At 37.6% G+C, this 20,267-nt stretch overlaps 1 protein-coding gene across 3 annotated transcripts; it reads right to left on the minus strand.

Moving 5' to 3' along the window:
• Window positions 1-1,365: 1,365 nt before the first annotated feature.
• NDUFAF6 (NADH:ubiquinone oxidoreductase complex assembly factor 6) lies at window positions 1,366-16,530 on the minus strand. 3 transcript variants are annotated; one of them, XM_039348658.1, is made up of 9 exons: window positions 15,618-16,530; window positions 14,151-14,250; window positions 12,477-12,599; window positions 10,385-10,441; window positions 8,937-9,039; window positions 7,982-8,115; window positions 6,218-6,319; window positions 2,655-2,711; window positions 1,366-1,515 (listed from the first exon to the last, which is right to left on the minus strand). In XM_039348658.1, the coding sequence occupies exons 1-9, from the start codon at window positions 15,815-15,817 to the stop codon at window positions 1,387-1,389; spliced, it is 1,005 nt and encodes a 334-aa protein (XP_039204592.1). In that variant the 5' UTR covers window positions 15,818-16,530; the 3' UTR covers window positions 1,366-1,386. The 3 variants fall into 3 exon arrangements, with proteins under 3 accessions (XP_039204592.1, XP_039204593.1, XP_039204594.1); XM_039348659.1 differs by having other exon boundaries at window positions 14,147-14,250; window positions 15,618-15,655; XM_039348660.1 differs by lacking the exon at window positions 15,618-16,530 and adding an exon at window positions 14,859-15,425 and having other exon boundaries at window positions 14,147-14,250.
• Window positions 16,531-20,267: the final 3,737 nt, after the last annotated feature.

Below are 20,267 nucleotides of genomic sequence, written 5' to 3' on the forward strand. Positions count from 1 at the left end.
TGAGCCAATCATTGTCTCTCTCTCAGCCTTAAGGAGGAGGCAACAGAAAGCTACTTCCAAAATATTGCCAAGAAAGCTCCAGGACCTATCCAGGTAGATACCAGGAATAAAAAAACTCACTCGAAAGAGTACATACACAGTCACAAACACATATTCACAAATATTTTTTAAACGTCTTGTGAAAACAGCACATATGAGCATACTGTTAGTTATCCACAGGGCACAATTACAATTCACATTAACCAAGTACCAGCCAATTAATTTCTAGAAAATAACATTTACTTCTTTTTTGTGGGGACTTATGACCAGCACATATAAGTGAAATTTTCAGATTTTTGCTTGTTTCATGCTGTTAAATACATTATCTTGTTCAGTTGCATGTGGGGGCTTTCTTTTTGCATATTATTGTTCTTTGTAAATTACTATTTCTAATGAAAAGCAGTAGAGAAAGATTTTAATAAGTTAAGGCATGCAAATATTCTTTTGAGAAGAATCACCATCCTATAGAACATTCTCCCCACTCTGGACATTTGTCAAATGTGTAAATGTTCAACTCCCAGGACTTTCCATAATTCCTATGGTAATCAGAAAACTGTGTTAAGTTCATTTTATCAAATTTTGCTCTTTTTCAATTAATTTTGCTTTATGTATATGTTTTAATCTGTACAGGTAATCCTCAACTTACAATAGTTCATTTAGTGATGGTTCGAAGTTACAACGGCACTGAAAAAAATGACTTATGATCATTTTTCGCCCTTATGGCCGTTGCAGCATCCCCATGGTCACGTGATTTACATTCAGATGCTTGACAACTGGTTCATATTTATGACCGTTACTGTGGCCCCAAGGTCATGTGATCATCTTTTGCGACCTTCTGATAGGCAAAATCTATGGGGAAGCCAGATTCACTTAACAACCTTTTACTAACTTAACAACTGCAGTGTTTCACTTAACAAATGTGGCAAGAAGAGTCATAAAATGGGGCAAAACTCACTTAACAAATTACTCACTTAGCAACATAATTTCTTGGCTCAATTGTGGTCAGAAGTCAAAGACTACCTGTACTTGATACAAACACCTGGCTCAACCTAAACAAGGCTCTGTTTGATTAGCCCCTGGATGGAAAGTTGCTGAAGAACCCTCAAGTTCCAGGATGGTGGGCGTCATGGACAGAATTAGATTTAGATGACAACTCCTGCGTTCAAATACAGACTCAGTCATGCAGTTTACTCTGTGACAGTGGGCTAGTTACTAATTTACCTAATGTATTCCATAAGATTGTTGTGAGGTCTGGGATTGAATTAAATGTGAAGAACCTGGATATATCATCCATATAACATTTCCATATAATAATTCTCAATCAGAAAGACTCAAATCTTATATTTTTCAATAAGCTTTTTTCCATGATCTAATGTACAAACGCAAAGGTAGTAAAGTGCTTTTCTGGTGCAAACTTGGATGAAATACATTGAAGTCAGCTTTTTGTATTTTATGTAAATAATCTTCAATAGCAACCTGGAAAGAAAGAGGATATAATAATTATCATAATATATAAACAGGATAGTAAATGTATTATAAACAATGAAATTATAAACAATAATTATTTCTATTGTTGCTATAAAATGCCAAGGTATTAATGGCAAATGGAACACTGATTTTTAGGTCACTGTGTCATGCTAGTAGCAGCAAGAGGCTCACATGAAATTCATATTTAGTTTTCAGATGGAAACTTTAGATTTCACTCTGTACTATGGAAAACTCTCACAAACACAAACTGGCTCCAGATAGTTCTCAACTTATGACCACAATTGAGCCCCAAATTGTTGTTGCTAAGTGAAATATTTATTAAGTGATTTTGCCCCATTTTACAACCTTTCCTGCTACAGTTAAGTGAATCACTGCAGTTGTTAAATGAATCTAGCTTCCCCATTGACTTTGCTCGTCAGAAGGTCACAAAAAGTGATCACATGACCTCCAGACACCGCAATCATCACAAATATGAGAGTCTGAATTTTGATCATGTAACCATGGAGCTGCTATAACAGTTGTAAGTATAAAAATGGTTGTAAGTCACTTTTGTCAGTGCTGTTGCAACTTTGAACAGTCACTAAATGAACTGTGGTAAGTTGAGGAGTACCTGTATTAAGTTTTTGATACACTTAACATAGTTATTTTACTTGGGAAGAAAAGTCCAACCTTCCTTCCTAATGAGAAGTCAGATGGCAAAATCTGATCTTATCTACATCCCTGCAACGCCATAACATCCCTCATAACTGTTGGGAGACCCAAAAAATAGTTTTGGGAAAGGATTCCCATCTCAACTTTAGACAATTTGTTCCACCAAAAGAAATCACAGCCATATTGACTGTACTTTGTTTTTTAAAAAATCCCAGTCTACATCGTGTCTGTGTGAACATCATTAATTATGTTAAACTGACAAAGCATTTACCAGAACACTTGATTAAGTCAAATGTTATGAAAGAAAAGCCGAAGGGGATAGGTAAATAAACAAGACTATCTGAAAATGTGGCTAGATATTAGTGGTAAAGCTTTGTAGTTCAGACATAGTCTCAGAATGGTGTTTGAAGGCTAAATGCCATTATCACAATTTTTTTGTGAAGTTAAAAAAAAAAAAAAGCAATACAACCACTTACTGTACAAAGGAAGGCAGGAAATGCTTTGGCAGGGATATTCTTCTTGAAGGACCTAGCCTGGAAAGAAACAGACAAAATGATGCATTTAAAATTAAGGAATGTGTCGAGGTGAGAAAGTTTTTCATGAGTTGGGGTTCTGTGATGAAATGATAAATTACTATTCTACTGAAGGGAGAAAAAAATTAATTGGGCACCTTCATACACACTTCAAAGCTAAGAGAAAGTGGGAGACAGAGTTGTGAGTAGACAGAGCTAACAGATTTAAAAAAAGGAAGAAAGAAAAACAGATAAATAGTGGCTAGGACAGGACGGGGGTTTCTAGTGCCAGTGGAAAAGATGACTTTAAAAAATGATTACACAGAGATTATATGTTCATGCAAGGTTATTGTTAAATAAAATTGTAATTGTAATTTAAAGGATTGGCTATCTGGGTAAATGAGAGACAGTGTATAATGCCCCGACCCCACATGCCTTACCCCTAAATGGAAAATACCTTATAAAGAGAAAACTCTTTTAAGAAATGTTCAGCATGTGGAAAAATTACAGGTGGTTTTTGACTTATGGCCATTTAAGTTATGATGGCACTGAAAAAATGACTTAGGACCGCTTCTCACACTTACGACCATGACAGTGTCCCCAAGTCATGTGGGCAAAATTCAGGCACTTAGCAACTGGCATGTATTCATGAAAGCTGTAGGACCCCAGCCTTGTATGTTAGTCATTTGCGATCCAAGGGGGCTTCTGACAAGCCAAGTGAACAGGCCAAGCAGATTTGTTAACAACCACAATTCATTTAAAGACTGTGGCAAAAGAAAGTCATAAAATTGGACACCTCACTTAGCAACCTATTGCTTGGCAACATAATTTCTGGTTGAACACTGAGGACTATGTGTATTGCATTGGGTATCAGAAATCTGGGTTAGCTACAAGCTTCATCATTTCTGATATACTGCAAATCAGAAGAATGTTTCTTTTGAAAGACAAAATAATAGCATCAGATTATGAAAAAAAGATAACAGCATATTGTTGGGAAATGTCCTCCTACTCTTGTCTGGTAATAGCCTCTATGAGAGATCATGTAACTCCTTCCTCCCTCCCTCCCTCCTTCCCTCCTCACCTGTGAATCGTATCTATTCACTTCCCTATCAAAAACAACACTATTTGCATAGCTTGCAAACAGGGTGGTGGATCGAAACATCATCAACACTGCTATTTTATTCCAATTTATGACATATACCTCAGCACAAAATCTGGCCTGGAGCTTCCTACTCTGAATTTAACTTTGAACTGATGACCAAAATGTTTTCCTTCTTTTTATGTTGGTTTCACTTCCCAAAGAGTAAAGACGTTTCACAATTTTAATTCCACCCACAGAAAGAAAACCTACTTCTGCTCTTAGTCATAGTTTTGCTCCTGTTAATTTTCTCACCTTCTCGTACGCTTTGCGTAAGTTGGAAGCACCTCCATAGCTTTCTTTTAACTTTTTACTTAATGAATCAACAGAGCCTCACAATGTTTTCAAACCAAACAAAGTAACTGCAGTAATTCTGCTCTGCTTTCTTGTCTTTTTCAGTTATGCTAAAAGTCAGAAAGTATAACCTGTTTTATAGAACTGCACAAATATTTCCATGCTACTATCTATAAACAGGTGAATTTATAAATAGAAAGCTGAATAAACATGGACAGAAAAGTAAAGCTTTGAAGCAAAAGAAGAGAAGAAATCCAATTGGTAGCACAAATAGGTGGAAGACAAGTAGTAAAGCAAAGACTCTATATTATAATTATCTTCATAAGACTCAATGTAATGAGTCCTAATGGCAACCAGGTAGCAATGCCTCCAGTTCCAGATGCAGGGGAATGCCAGGAGAAGAGTACAGGTAGCCCTTGACTTATAACCATTCATTTAGTGACCATCTGAAGTTACAGTTACTGAAAAAAGTGACTTATGACCAGCTTTCATACTTACAACTTTTGCAGCATCCCCGTAGTTACGTGATCAAAATTCGGGCCCTTGGTAATGGCATGTATTTATGCACCATGCACTGCCCATGATCATGGGGTCACCATTTGTAACCTTTCCAGCTTCTGACAAGCAAAATCAATGGGGAATCCAGATTCACTTAACCACTGCACTGATTTGCTTAACAATTGTGACAAAAAAACAAAACAAAATGAAGCACAACTCTGCTTAGCAACTGAAATGTGGAGCTCAACTGTAGTTGTAAGTTGAGGACTATCCATACACAAGGACTACTTTATACTAAATGACTGATCCAGTTTTATAAAAAAAAATTCTCAGCAGCTGTTAAGTGAACACAGCAATCACATGATGCTGGCCAGTTGCCGAGCACCCAAAATGCAGTTATGTAACAAGGGAAGCAGCCATCAGAACTTTGGAACCAGGTCATAAGAACCTTTGTTAAGGGTCCTTTGCAGCTTCAAATGGTTGCTAAGTGACCAATTGTAAGTCAAGGCCTACCTGTATGTCCCAAACTCCTGCTTTTGAGCATCTGAGAAATGAAATATTGAACCAAAATGAGTTTTTCCTGATCTAAACAGTTTTTATGCTATAACACCAGAAAGAGAACCCCACCCCCAATTTGCAGTATTAAATTAGGCATGGAAGGAAGAGGAGAGAAGGGAAAAGCAAAACATTAGCAGGAATTATATTTATCAAGGCTACATACAGTTTTGACATCACAACACTGAGATAATTTATGTAAGCTTAAAAACAGATGAATTTCGCCCTCTGTTGGCCATTGAGGAATATGCTCACATATTCACATATGCTTATAACTACAGTAGTTTCAACATTCATTTACATTTAACTTTCCTTTATACTAACCAGTACTTTCTCCAGTTAATTTGCATACTTTCTTTTAAAGTCTATGTGAAACACAAGCACACTACAGATGTAAAATGTATAAACACATTTTATAAATGCTATGTCCCAAATAATAACCTTTGCCAGTATTTTCCCCAATAAATATATTGCTACACAATTTCTCGAATGTACACTTTTTCACTGGAGGATCACACTGCTGCTTTGCAGCTATTGTTCTGCTATGGCTAAGAATTTATCCAGCTGCATTAAAAATGCAAACTTGTATGACAGAACTCCCATCAAAGAGGAGACAAAGTAAACAAAAACAGCATTATTGTCAATGTTATTTCTAATAGTCTGGACAGGAAACACTTATTCCAAAGAACTAGTATCACAAAACTCTGAACGCTAATATTTATTAAAATAAATATTACAGCTCAAGAATTCCAGCAACAACTTGATTTTCAAACAAGGCACAAATATACAATTAAAGGTAACAAAACTTGTCTTTTCTCATGTCCAACCAGAGGAAGCCAGTTCTTTTTTAAATGTGGGTTTCTTGGCATCTGTTCATTTGTACAACTTAAGTTATTCAAGTTCCACAATAGTTTTCATCAACCTTCCCCAATATGATAAGTGTACTACCAGCCAGTATGTCCACTATCTATTAATGCACATATTTCAAAAGCGCTGGCCTACAATATTGTTAATGAAATTTTGATAAAATCCAGAAACTCACATGTTCCAGATGAACATGGGCTTGACTTGCAACGTCATATACAATATCTTTTATTTTCTTCACCTCATTTTTTCTTAGGAAATCCTCTTGTGAAGCACCATGCTGACATACATGGAAGGAAAAACAGGTACAGATTTTAAATATTTCTCGGAAATACACTGGGAGAATATATTATTATCTTGAAGCTATATTACATAGATATACATGTTACATATTACATAACATATTTTTGAAGTCATAAGGATAGTTCAGAAAGTTTATATCAACAGAAAATCCCACAGTAATTTCCCATCATAAAACACTGTGGTTTCAGGAAGGTGTTACAATAATCTTTGCCAGTCTTTGGCAGAGAATTAGCAGTTGCAATTGAAGACATCTAAACGGTAGCAGAGTGAAAAAGGCTTTATTAGAAAGCATCATGTCACAATTCTCCAGGCCAATAAAAATACGAAAGGAGTGGGTAAATACTTGAATGCTTTTCTCAGTAACAAAAATGTGAATGAGGTAAATATTACATTAAGCAAGGGGCTGAAATATTATTAAGAGTTCTAATCTGCTCCAGTATGCAAAATTACTTGTCTTGCTCCTCCTAATACCTATTGCACATTTGGGTAGCATTTCTGGAGGTTTCAGGGCCTCCCCATATAATGAGAAATATAATCTGAATACAGGTGTGCTAACAATACCCAATTTCTCATAAAAGAAAACAGGTTAAACATTTTGGCCCTGAGCCCTTGATATAGATACTATGTCACTGCCAAATGCCTTCTGGTCTTCACCAACTGCATACTGCTGGCCCTCACTTAATGACCATTCATTTAGCAACTGTACTGAACAAATGGTAGTTACACTCAGTTCGCAAAGTTGTACTCACTGTGTGGTCAAAATCTGGATACTTGGCAGCCCTTAGAATCATAGGGGTGCTTCAACTCCCCTCACCCATTTTCTCCCCCCAACAGATCAGTCCTTTTGGCCACCCTGCACTCTGCTGGCCCTGTCAACCTCATCTCGCCTTTATCATCATCATCTTCCTCCAACTGCTGAGGTGTTGCCCAATTTGGGCCTTTGTGAGGCAGCTGTTGGCTTCTTCATGTGGCCACAGGCAGCCTTGTCCCAATCCCATACAGCCTTCCTGTGGGGCTTGGGAAGGCAGAGCCCAGGGCGGCAGGGTGAGTGAAGAACAGGTCAGGCAGAAGTGGCAGAGTGCCAAGTGGCAAAAAGGGCAGAGAAGCAGAGGATCCTCGCCTAGTGATCAGGTGGGATTGATTAACCATGGCAATGCCAGGATTACCGTCACTAAGCAATGCAGTTTATGTGCTGCCATGCTTTAGCGACAAAATTCTAATACCAGTTACTGTTGTTAATCAACGATTACTTGTATGCATAAAAATAAATGAAAGTATAGACATAAAGTTTTTAAGCTTGCAAGCAGAAGAACATGTACACATCATTTTTTTGATGTAGAGGTCAACAAATAAACTGGAATGTCACAGCAAGATTTTTAGGCATCTAAAAGGATAATCATGATAAGGTGTTTTAAAGATTAGATTTCAAATGTTTCAATAATTTCCCATCTAGTCATATTGCCAAAACAAAATATAAGTCATGATGTATAGGCACTTCCAATGAAGGACCAATTCTGAAATGGTTAAAAACAGAAAGGATACACTACTCTCAATAGAATTTGCATTTTGCTACCTGATTTATGAATACATCAAAAGTAGGAATATTGTTACAAACTGGATCTCAGCTTTACCGTCTTACCAGCATGCAAATATCCATGGGGAGAAACACCTTCCTTCTGCTAGCATGGTATGGAGTAGCCCTTAAACACGTGACAATGCCTTGGGCCTTCCCTATGTGACTGGCTGCATGGTCTGCGTGGATGTCCCTCACGCCTGTTAAGTACAGAAAAGAAAAGCCTAAAGGATGCTTATTGAAATGGCCAGGCAACAAAATCTAATCAGAATAGGTAAGACATTATTTAAAGAATAGTTAAATGCAAATAATGTACATTGGAAGTAGAACATATTATTGGGAATTGGGAAAAAGAAGATCTGGGCCTTTTTACTGCCCACCTGTGATCTAAGGCCATTCATGTGATAATTGCATCTATTAACATATTTTCTGCAAGAAAATGCAATCACATAGGTAGGTCATGAGCAAAAACTACAGGTAGTCCTTGACTTATTTTCCTGAGACGGTATTTAGCGTTGTATACCGAAACTTTAAGCCTGTCTCTGAAAAAAAGAAAATCAAAAGACTTGACTCAACAAGTATTTAAAAAAAAAAATCAAATAAAAACAGATAGTCCTTGACTTACAACCGTTCATTTAATGACTGTTCGAAGTTACAATGGCACTAGAAAAGTGACTTGTGATCATTTTTCATCCTTACGACCATTGCAGCATCCCCAAGATCATGTGATCAACATTCAGATGCTTGGCAACTGACTCATATTCATGACGGTTGCAATGTCTCGGGGTCATGTGATCACCTTTTGCGACCTTCTGATAAGTCAATGGGGAATCCAAATTCACTCAACTGCCATGTTACTTTGCTTAACAACTATGGCAAGAAAGGTTGTAAAAATGGGGCAGAGCCCACTTAACAATTGCCTTGCTTGGTAACAGAAATCTTGCGACTCAACTGTGGTCATAAATCAAAGACTTCCTGTATTGGTACATCCATCCATGTGGCAAGTGCCAGAGTAACCTACCAAGTGTTTCTAGTGTGAGATAAAGGAGTGCACTCTGTGTACTTTCAGCATATGTCTCAAGTTCACTGATATCCTGATATGCTCGGTCATCCAGATTCTTTTCCTGTGCGTTTGTAAAGGGGGGGGGGCGGGGGAGGGAGGAGAGTATATATTGAAACAACCGATCACTGAGGTTAACTTAAAAAAATAGAAGTATGTCACTTTTATTAAAAGAAAGCATTATCTTCTGAGTTAGGGACATGTGGATTACTTTCCCTACACTAAATTACTATCTTGTTTCCCTTTTTTAAAAAAAGAGGAGAAAAATAGGGAAAGAAAAAACAGAGGGAGAGAAGTTGCTAAGCATTGAGAACAAAAGAAGTCTTAATTTTTACTAGAAGCATATAGTAACTTTTAGGATACTTTACCTTTACAAATTTTCCTCTTAGCTAGAAAGAACACTTGTTTCCTCGATCTACAGTCATTGTAAACAGAGGAACCTTGGAAATTGATCCTATTATACAGCTAATTATGTACCTCTGAAATAGCTGGAATCTGCTAATGGAAAGAGGTATTATTTAGCTGTCTGCTAATGTAATGATTAAATAGCTCAAGGTAATGCTACATGCTTTTTGAAAGTTAATCAAATTGAAAATAAAAGGAATATTTTGGTTGCCAAAATATGATTTTTTTTTCAACAAAGACAGAAAGACAGAAGATTACAATGCCTCTATTATGCAGACCATATCTTCCACCGAGTTCTGTTACCAAACTGGTTAATCAGTTTATTTATTCGTTATTTATTAGTACAAAACCAATAAACATTTCTCAATAGCCACTTGCATAATTTCTAGAGGAGTGAAATCATGGCATTTATGCAGCTTCCTAAATACCAATCCAACACAGCTACTCTACCTTTCATAGTACTGTAAAATTGTGTTATCTTTAAGGAAACTGAATTAAAATCACCAAGGAAGAAAAATATAGTAATAATCATAACCTGCATTTATGTTGATGTTTCAATATTTTGTTCATACTGCAGTTTAATATATATTACCTTTATAGAATATTTAAAAATATATTCCTAATGTAAACATATTATACTATCTTACAGTACAACAAACGCTTCAGGGCATTTTTCAGCCTTTCAAAATTAAGCATTTTCCCACAGTGGTTGCAATTGTATCTTTACCATGAAATACAGTCATATTTTTTGAAAAAAAAATGATAAAGCTTACAGAATGCTGCTATACATGTCTATGAGTTCTATATTAAACGCCATGGCTCATTTCAAATTATTCTGGAGACTGTTATTGCAAAAAGACACTAAGAATTCTATTACAAAAACATAACCCTCAACACAGAATTCAGTTACAAGGACTTATCTTTATTCCAGTTACTCAAGAATAATGGGGGGAGGGAGGGAAGGGGATGTAATTTTTCTTTTTTCAAAATAATGTAAAACTTACCCTTTGGTCAATAATATTCATAAGCCATCTTTTGGTCAGGTTTTGCCTCTTAACAGCCTAAAATCAGATGAACAGGATATATCTATATCTATATCTATATCTATCTATCTATCTACATAAAGAGAGAGAGAGAGAGAGAGAGAGAGAGAGAGAGAGAGAGAGAGAGAGAGAGAGAGAGAGAGAGAACCAAGAAGAAATCAAGCAATCAAACTAAGATAATCAAGTCACCACTGTTGGCTTAGATTAAAAGTCTATTTAATCTAACATTCTGTTTTCTACAGTCAACAATCAGATGCTGTAGGAAATTGAAATGATAATTTAATCAAGAGAGAGAAGGTGCAGCTTTTGAAAGTAAATTAATAAATGCAGTGAAAGATATATTGCTATCCAGGCTGGGCTATACCGCTGTGCATCTCTTTTAACTCGTGAAATAAATCAAAATCACCTCTCTTTGAATTTTTAAAACAGCCATGTCTTAGTATAGCAGGGGCCTTGAAGTGCAAGGTGGTGAAGGCAACTGCAGCAGAGACAAGTCTAGGGTGGCTTCTAGACGTGGCTGTGGCTTTGTACAACTCCAAAGCCACAGCATGCCAAGTAGCCTGTGAGTTGCAGAGGAACAAGCAGTCCAGAGGGACATGGTTCTGAAGCTGCTTACTGCCCTGCAGGGCAGGGTGCAGAGTAGCTAAAAGGGCTGATGAGAGAGAACAGACAATTGGGGGAATTGAAGAGGAGGGCTGACCTTGAAAGAACCGAGGCTCAGGCCTTGAAGGTACCAAGCTCAGAATGGCTTGGCTTGGGTCCTTGGCTAAAGGCTGGTGGAAATCAGTTAATAATGGCAATAAGTTATGCCAGGATTGCTGTTGCTAAGCAATGTAATGAATGTGACATCATGCTTTACAACTGCATCGCTTACTGACAAATTCCATTCCCAATTACCATTACAACTCAAGGATTATCTGTAAATTGCTGATATGAATTGATCTGCAAAGCAACTAGTGTCCTCTTAAATGTAAGGTCACCAGCAATTAAGTTGAACATCTGCAACAAATTTTTACAGGAAAGAATTTTAATCATATTATTACAAATCTGTGTATAGAGTTCTTAAAAGATAATGTAGTCCAACATTTACGGCCATTTGCTTTGTAGTAAAGACTTGGATTTAAAATACCCAACATTTTCATCTCTTAACAAATATCCTTTTTAAGTGACTTAAATGTCAAATAAGACTGGCTAGACCTGGAACCTTGCAATCAGCTCCAAAAAGCATCTGATGGTGTTAGTGTTTTTAAGGGAACAAGTATGTATCTTAGGTTTTCAGCTGGGATACAAGTAAAATTGGAATGCAAAGTTGTAACTGGTGACTGAGTAAGTAAGTGAATGTTATATTCAGGAAAACTTTTATCTGAAGCTCTATTCTGCTGCTATGAAGCAAGACAGGCAGTTCTAATGTATATGGGGACCAAAGGACAGGCAAATTCCTCTGAAAAACCTGAAAGTCACAGTGGAAAAGATTAGGGTTGGCATTATTTGTTTACTTTCCAAGGAAAAAGGGCATCATTTGCATCAGAGTGCCCAGTTGCCTTTCTCCATGCCTTCCTGGTAAAGGTCACGCCCAAGTTTCTACCCTACTGCATGGAAGATATTTCCTGAATAAATTTCTCCCTTATCTTATCTTCAATTCTTTTCAAACCAGCTGACAAAAACTTTCCAAGAGTATTTCCCACAAATATAAAAGCACTATAATTACAAACAAATTTAAATGTAAAGGCTATGTTATACCAAACATTTGACCCACTTATTCCCTTTTTTCCTGCCCCTACCCTTTACTGCTGACCAGCATTGACAAAACTTGGGTGCATGATTTGTTTGCCACTGTGAGATGGGAAATATAGAAATGTATATTAATATAAACCTAAAGTGGGCTAATATAATTTATAACTCAGAGAACACCCCATCAAGCTCACTTGCTCAAAGGAAAAAAATATCCCAAAAGGAAAAAACATGAAAATTCTAGCCTATGTACTGCTTAGAATGGCATTCAGTTATCCAAAAAATATTCAATGCATTGCCTACCCCTGGCTTAGCCTTATACCTTCCATAGCTCTATTGCCACTGGTTGTTGTGGTGGATTATCCTGGTAAATGTCTTCTACAGCATTCCTCCAAAACTCTATCCGCATCAAACCGATGGTTTTCTCAGTTACAGAGTCTCTAATCTGGAACAGAAACATAGTACTAGTGATAGTCCAATTACATTACTTTTTTATCACATCGAATATACTATATTGAGGGTGGAGGTTCATCCTACATCTGAGCTACAGATATTTGCCACTATCGTATAGCCTATATTGTTTAAACAAAAGGAAGAGATGTAAAAAAGAGCAGGCTGTTGTAGATGCATAGGATTCTTCCATGAATGAGGAATCCCACCATGGGGAGAACAGAGAGGCTCCACTCTTAGTTATTTGCAAAGAGCTACAATAGATCTCACAAAGATAAGTAAGAGAAGATCTAGGAAATTCTTTCAATAAAAAAGCTTTCTGATATTAAAAGAGCTTGGAAAGATTTGATCCTTTTAAAATTAGGAAATTATCAACCATAATACATAATTTATAAATGAAATCTATAAGCCAAATTATCTTACTTTCTGTAAGGATCATGTTAAAGTTTGCAACTAATCATTAGGCTGATAACATCAACTTCTCTATTCTTTCAACTGTTCTTAAATCCATTCGTTGTTAGTAGTAGACAAGCAAGAAAACATTTCAAACTTATCTAACAAACGTTATTCCTGGTCTGTAAAAAGGCAGATAGGCAATTTAAATGCAATATTGTTGGATATTGATGTACACAGCTTTAGTATGGATATGTATCTTCTAAATTCAACTTTGAAATGTGTCAGATTTTGGTAGTGTTTTTGAAGAGTAAAGACTCGTTGACCTGGAGATACCAATTTTTTCAATAGTGAGAATATTAAGGTTGCTGGTTTATAGCTTGCAACCAAAATATTTATTGAAACTGTTTCTAAGGCATAAGCAACTTCACACTAACACATTTGTTTAGCGTATAATTTCTGGATACAATTAATATAAGTTGGGACCAAAGTATTAAAGCAAAAGCCTGCTTTTTACACAATAATTCATAATGTGATTTTATTTATTTATCTCTTCTCTCAAAAGCAATCAATATTATCCCTGTGCCAAATCCAAGCTTGAAAACTGACTTAAACAGGTCCAGATAATCTATTTCAGTCCAGGACCTTCTATAGTTATAACAACTTTCTTAAAGATTGGTCAATAGCTACTTAAAAGTATCAGGGTACATATTCTAAAGAAATAGTTGAATATATCAGAAGCAAATATGGAATATCCCAGTGCAATTCATTAAAATCAGTATTATTTTCACTTGTTCATAAATTACTACAGAATGATACAGACAAGTATCTATTCACAATGACAAAATCCTAAAAAGATAGTAAAATATCCAAACAATTTATTTTATATACCTTGTACAGTTTTATAAGGTCACAGATTGGCAGGTCGTTTTGCATTTATGTTCAGTATAATGCATACATGTTAGGAATTATTTTTTATTTCTTATCGAGTTTTCATATGTAAGTAAACAATCTGTTTAGGTAGTTTGGTATCTTGTGAGGGAAAAACTGACAGCAACTGACAGGAAAAAACACAAACTTCACGTTTGGGATTTTTAGAAGTTTTTTTTTTAATGTTAACATTGTATTGTATAATGGATATTTTAATACCTGCCTGAGCCAGTTCTACATTGAAGGCTCTCAGGGCAAAGACAGAGGCACGTGATTCTGCAGGCAACAGCAGTGCACACAGGAAGCCTTCATAATCCCGTTTTCTAGATATACAAAGAATAATTAAGAGCATTAGCTTTCATTACAAGCTCATTTAGTCAGTGGAACAGATAAAAACTTCTCAATTAAATTATTTTTAATGTTATTTATTAATCAAATTGACATGGATGCCCAACTCAACAGAAAGTGATTCCAAGCAAAGTACAAAAATTATTTTGCAGTTATTCTAAATCAAGAGGATATAAACTGGTACTCTCCATATAGTCCAGTTTACAATTCTTAGAACTATAAAGCACTGATCTGCAGGCTGGCTAGTGAGAATTGCAGTCTAGATCTTCTGGAGCGTATAGTACCAGTATGCCCACTCCTGCTCTAAAATAGAAGTATATACTCCACACACAATGTCTAGGATTTGTTTTAAAATTAACGTTATAGGCACATAATGTCTTGCTGTTCATCAAAAGATAATTCTGGAAGCTTTATTTGCCCAACAGACACAAAGCTGAAATGTATTGCAATAAAATGGTAGAATGGGTTGCACTATTTCAAATCACAGATGAGGTTCTGCACTTGTGAAGTCAAATCAAATCAAATTTATTATAGCTCAAAGACCAAATACAGTAACAAATTTAACAGTAGAACTCTTACTTACATACATATAAAAGAAAAAGACTTAATAGGGTTTATAAAAGGTTCTAAAGCATGGTGAATTAATTAGCTTTCTATTTATAGGCATGTTGCAAATTAAGATTGAAGAAGCGCAACACATTCCATCACTCTGGCCATTCCCCTCTTTAGTTTTAGGTAATCAAAAAGCTTTGACTCCAAAAGGATAATGGTTTTATTGCAACGCCATATATGCCTTTAGGATACATTTAAGAGAGCCTGGCATTCTATGTTCCATGGGTTGCAAAGAGTTGGACACGACTTAGCGACTAAACAACTCTATTTTCTTGGAAAAAATAAAGAACAATCCTGAAAAGTGGGCAAACTATTCTCTGGTTGCCACTGCAAAAAATAAAAAATAAAAATCAGGGGATGGCACTCCAGCGGACAAGCACAATGCTCACTGCACTAGGAATGATAGTCTAGCCAAGAGATGTGTGGAAAAGCACAAGGGGGAGACTGCGTCTCTTTGGGGGACGCCTGGGATATAGAAATATATAGTATAGAAATTATGTTAGCTTCTTCCTAGAAAAGCTAGCAAGTTAATGCACTCTCCCAAGCAGCGTTGTGGGTCGTTCTCAAGGGCGATTTGAAGCAGATTCCGAGCCTCTACGTCACATTATCTGAATATATGCAAATCAAATGGGCTGGGAGGTGCCAAACCACACCCCGCAGAGGGGTTGCCCTGGTTATCCTGCTCAGTCCAGCCCAGGCCCGACCCCGAAGAAGCAGCCGCTGGCCTCACCGCAGCAAATCCAGGCAGTAGCGCTCCTCTCCTCCCGCACTCGGCTGGTGAGAAGCGGCCAGGGCGGCCGGCGCGCGCCCTCCGAGGCTGGCGGGGCTCAGCAGCCGCCCGCGCCCGGCGCGTGGGACCCGCAGCGCCCAAGGTGAAAGAGCCGCGCGCGAATTTCGACCCAGTGCAGCAGCGCCCGCGGAGGCCGCCATGCTATTAATGCCACGCCCCTGTTGTCAATCACCCCCCCCCCGGCGCCGCTTCTTTCTCACGGCCGGCTACGTCATCGGAGTCACTCGGAAGGCTCCGCCTCTGTTGTCAATCATTGGGTGCTTAACTGCCCCCCCTTCCTTAGTTTACACGTGCTGTTCCCCAATCTGATGGAGTTGCCTCATAGATGTCTTATTTCTTAACGCGTCCGTCTCCGTTAAGATAGCCGACCTTTCTGCCTTGAAATCGGGAAGTTAGGGGCGTCCCAGAACCGACTCCATCGGATTCCCCCCTCCCCTGGAAAGATTTTGATGGACGTTGCTTTCCGCTTCTTTGCAAAACTCTTCGTCCTCTATTAATTATAATCCCGTGAGATTTGTTCCAACTATAGAACTTAGTAGAATTGTCTGATTAGACCTCCATAGGATACCATTAACAAAACAGTCTCTTAACACAGTACTGTATGGAAATGTTGATTTGATCATTTAAGCTCTTTAATTCTTAAATTATATGAGAAGAGGGGGAGAGGGATGTCGGGAAATGCCCAGGCAGGCAGGAAGGAGGACTCAAACAGGGAAGTAGCCCTGAATCCTTGCATAGCTGCAAGAGATCTTGCACTGAAACCCTCTCCTCCAGGCATAGCACCTTCTCTATCTGTTCCCCAAGTGGAAGACAAGCAGTCTGGGGAAATTCCTGTATTAATAAACTGAATATAATAAAGTAGTTAGCTTAAACTGTGCACATGTAGATCTGTTTATTTGTATTTGATAATATATGAACAATTATACAATGATACTTAAAACATTCCATAAGGAGCTCATTCAATTTCTATACATCACATATACATACTGCTCATCACATATACGATTTTAGGCAATGAACAAAGTCAAAAAGAATATAACAATGAAAAGTAATCCACTATGGCCCTCCTCTCCAAAATATAATCAAATAGATTGTGGGAGGACAGCACCCTCCCCCCAGAAAGAAATATTTTGGAGAATATTAAAAAGCAGAATATTATATTTCCCAAAGGAATACAGTAACGGAGAAAAAACAGGAACCAAAAAGTGGTAAAGTCTTTTCTCAAAGTTGTTATATACTATACAGGGCTTTCATAATCTGTTTGGGGAGCACTTGTTGACATATACTGATCTCAATCATATGTAACAGCAAAGAAAAGTTAAAAAGCCATTTTAATTTAATCATCTCTGCAAGTTCCGCCATCTTCATCCTCCATTGTAGTAATATCAAATCTTCCCACTTTTGAGCTATAATAGTCTTGTTGCAGTCATCCATATATAAAAACAAGTTCCATGCCTTTTTTTTTCCTATCTATTAATCACAAAAGAAAAGTCTGGTTTTAGATGTACTTTAATCTTTAAAGTTGTCTGAATAATCTATGCATTTGTATTCAAATCTTTTCAGCTTTTTTGCATGTCCACCAAACATGGTAAAATATGCCTTCATGTTCTTTGCATTTCCAGCATGGAAAAATATCACTTCATGTTCTTTGCATTTCCAGCAAAAATTCAAAGTATCTTTATATATTCTAGAGCAGTGGTTCTCAACCTGTGGGTCGCGACCCCATTTGGGGTCGAACGACCATTTCACGGGGTCGCCAAACAACGCAGTCCGCCATTTTTTCCCCCTTTTCCTTAGCTGTGCTACTCCCTTTTATTCTATTGGCTTTTGAAAGCCAATAGAATAGACTCTCTTGAACAGAATGTAATTCTATTGGCTTTCAAAAGCCAATAGGAATTGTCCAGGATGTCTCTGCCCTGCTGAGCCCGCCAAAAGCCCCAGTCTGCAAACGGTGCTGCAAGTTGTCTGCAGAGAAGGCGAGTTGTCTGGAAGCTTTCATCCCTCCCTGCTGAGCAACTACTAAAAATGTAAGTAAAAGAGGGCCAGGGGTGGGAGGTGGGAGGCCGGTGGGCACAGGGAGGGTTGGCGCGGGTGGGGCCCGGCGGGTGCCTTACCTCCCTTGGGCTGGGCCAACTGGTGGCCCAGCCAGTGGTCGCCCTGCGCTGTTGCTGCCCCTTGCCAGCTAACGCCTCGGCCAGCGCAGGGGGCAGCACCATGCATGTGCGGCGCTCCCGGGCAGGGAAAGTCCTCAACTTACGACCGGTTGGGTAGTCCTCGACTTACGACCAGTTGGGTAGTCCTCGACTTACGACCGGTTGGTGTCGCGGCATTAAAAAGGTTGAGAACCACTGTTCTAGAGTCTGTTTCTGTTTCTCTGGTGACAAAACTGAACAATACGTAACGTTACATGAATTGTCTTTAAGGTTAGAACATAAAGTAAATTTCAGACCTTTCAGTCACAAATTTTTCCATTGATCCATTTGTATATTATAGAGAAAGCTTTTAGCCCATTTTATTATACATTATTTCACTTGTTCTTCTGTCTCATTTCAACAAAAGTTTATACATCTTAGCAATAAATGATCATCATGAGTATATAAAGGAAAGGGGATGTAATGGCTCAGTGGTGAAAGATGCTGAGCTTGTCAGTTGGTAAGTTGACAGCCGGGGTTTGAGACCTGAGTGTGTTTCCCCAAACTGGCTTCTTCCAGGTGGTTGGGTAAGATGACAGCACCCAGAATTCCATAGCTACCAAGATTGTTCGTTGGAGACTTTTGGGAACTGCTGCAGTCCCAACACATCTTAAAAAACTAAGCTGGAGAATGCAATAAACACAACAAAATTATAGCATCTATATCAGTTGTGGAGATTCACCAATTCTTACATCACTATCAAATAATACCTTGCATGTAAGTCTCATTCCTCCCCCCCCCCCAAAAAAATTCTGGAACGTCATTCATTTTCTTTGTCATCCACTGCAGGTCCCTGCATGTCACAGGATGTTCCTGGCAACATCCATTAAATAAACTGCCCACATGCATCACAGGCAATTCTTCAAAAGTTCCCAGCAGTGTCTTAGGAAACATTTACTCCAGTACAGATCACGTGTGCCAAGTGATATCTCTGCCAAGAACAAAACAAAACAAAACATTCTGGACAAGGGACAGAAGCAATTTAAATATTTTGTCTACCCAAACTAAATGTTAGTTTAACTCAGATCATGTATTCCCATCTGCCATTCTCAGCATTAGTCCCAAAGCATTATTTTAGGGCAATATTTTCTATTACAGAGAAAATGTATGTATATTGAATGGTAGCCATCCAATATTTTGAATTTTAATTCCCAGTAGATCAGCCAACATGGCCATTAGCAAGGCACTTTAGATAAAAACCTATGGGAAACATACATTTCTTTTAATATGGGATGGTTCCAGGGCAACACATATAAATAAGGAATTATACCACAAATCACAAGTATCAGAAAATCTTGCCTTGTAGGTGCTTTGGGACTGCATGCTTCTCCGCAGTCCCTGAGCCAGCAAAAAAAAATTGCCAGAATAATTTAACATTAGTTATTGTATATAAATAGCAAAATGTGAACTCCTGAGTTAGAAAAATCCTAGTTAGGATATATCAGTTCTGTTAAAGCCTGCAGAATATGTCTACTAGTACAGGAAATAAGTTCAGCATTAAGCAAATAAAATACAGGGTTATTTAATTTGAGGTAATCATAAAGGATTACCGTATGTTTTATTAGTGTATTTTTCTAAACTGATTTTTTAAATTAACTAACATGTTTAAAACCTAAGCCAAATGAATGAATGAACTATCAATATCTAAGCCTTTAGGGAAGCTGCACTTCCATACTTGAGGATACTCAGAATCAGTACAACATATCCCTTTCTTAATCCCTTCCTCATCTTCCTTTTTTACTAACTCATATTTTTAAAGCTTATCTCGGCAACCTTAAAAAACTTAGAAAATATTCTTTTGTTCAGTGAATGTGAATGACCTTCTAAATTGTGCAGAGATGGAGAGAGCAAAGAAGGTTAGTTGGATTTCCTAAAGGCCTTAATGATAAATCACCTATCCAAAATATGTTTGTGGGAAAGGGAGAAAGCATTTAAGAATATAGTGATTTATAGTGATTGTAAGTCCTGAAATAAATTATTAAAGGCCTTGAAAACTAGAGGTCTTTGCAGGGAGATTGATAGCTAAACTTGTCTAGGAAGCAGGGGTTTTTTTCTTCTTCTCCAGAAAGATGAGATGTGTTCTTAGTCCCAGGAAACAGGTCAACACCGGTCACGGCTTCAATTTTAAAATGAAGCTAGGCAATTCCCATGTGGCTCTTTCTTTGGTTTGCCAGCCAGGGACAATCCAATGAAGTCACTTGGTCATGTTTTGATAGAGATACTCCTGAAAAAATATGTTCAGCATAGTGCTATGTGATTCTTGAGCCAAATGTAACTCTTTTATGAAAGACAGTAAAGGTAAAACAGATACTTAAACAGCATTTCATCTTAAAGCGTAAAATAAAATAAGGTCTAGGGGTTTCCAAACTCTTATTTCCAGAAACAATTAGGTCTTTTA

This window comes from Crotalus tigris, unplaced genomic scaffold (assembly GCF_016545835.1).
Source record: "Crotalus tigris isolate CLP2741 ecotype Arizona unplaced genomic scaffold, ASM1654583v1 scf7180000018168.854452, whole genome shotgun sequence".
Lineage (NCBI taxonomy): Eukaryota > Metazoa > Chordata > Lepidosauria > Squamata > Viperidae > Crotalus > Crotalus tigris.

What these genes read in the sequence shown, in the direction of transcription:
- NDUFAF6 (XM_039348658.1), bottom strand. Translation starts at nt 15,817, where the DNA reads ATGGCGGCCTCCGCGGGCGCTGCTGCACTGGGTCGAAATTCGCGCGCG. An exon ending in TCTCACACTAGAAACACTTG is followed by an intron (nt 8,116 to 8,936) that starts GTAGGTTACTCT and finishes TGTACTTAACAG; the next exon opens with GCGTGAGGGACATCCACGCA. An exon ending in TTCCTGCCTTCCTTTGTACA is followed by an intron (nt 1,516 to 2,654) that starts GTAAGTGGTTGT and finishes CTTTCTTTCCAG; the next exon opens with GTTGCTATTGAAGATTATTT.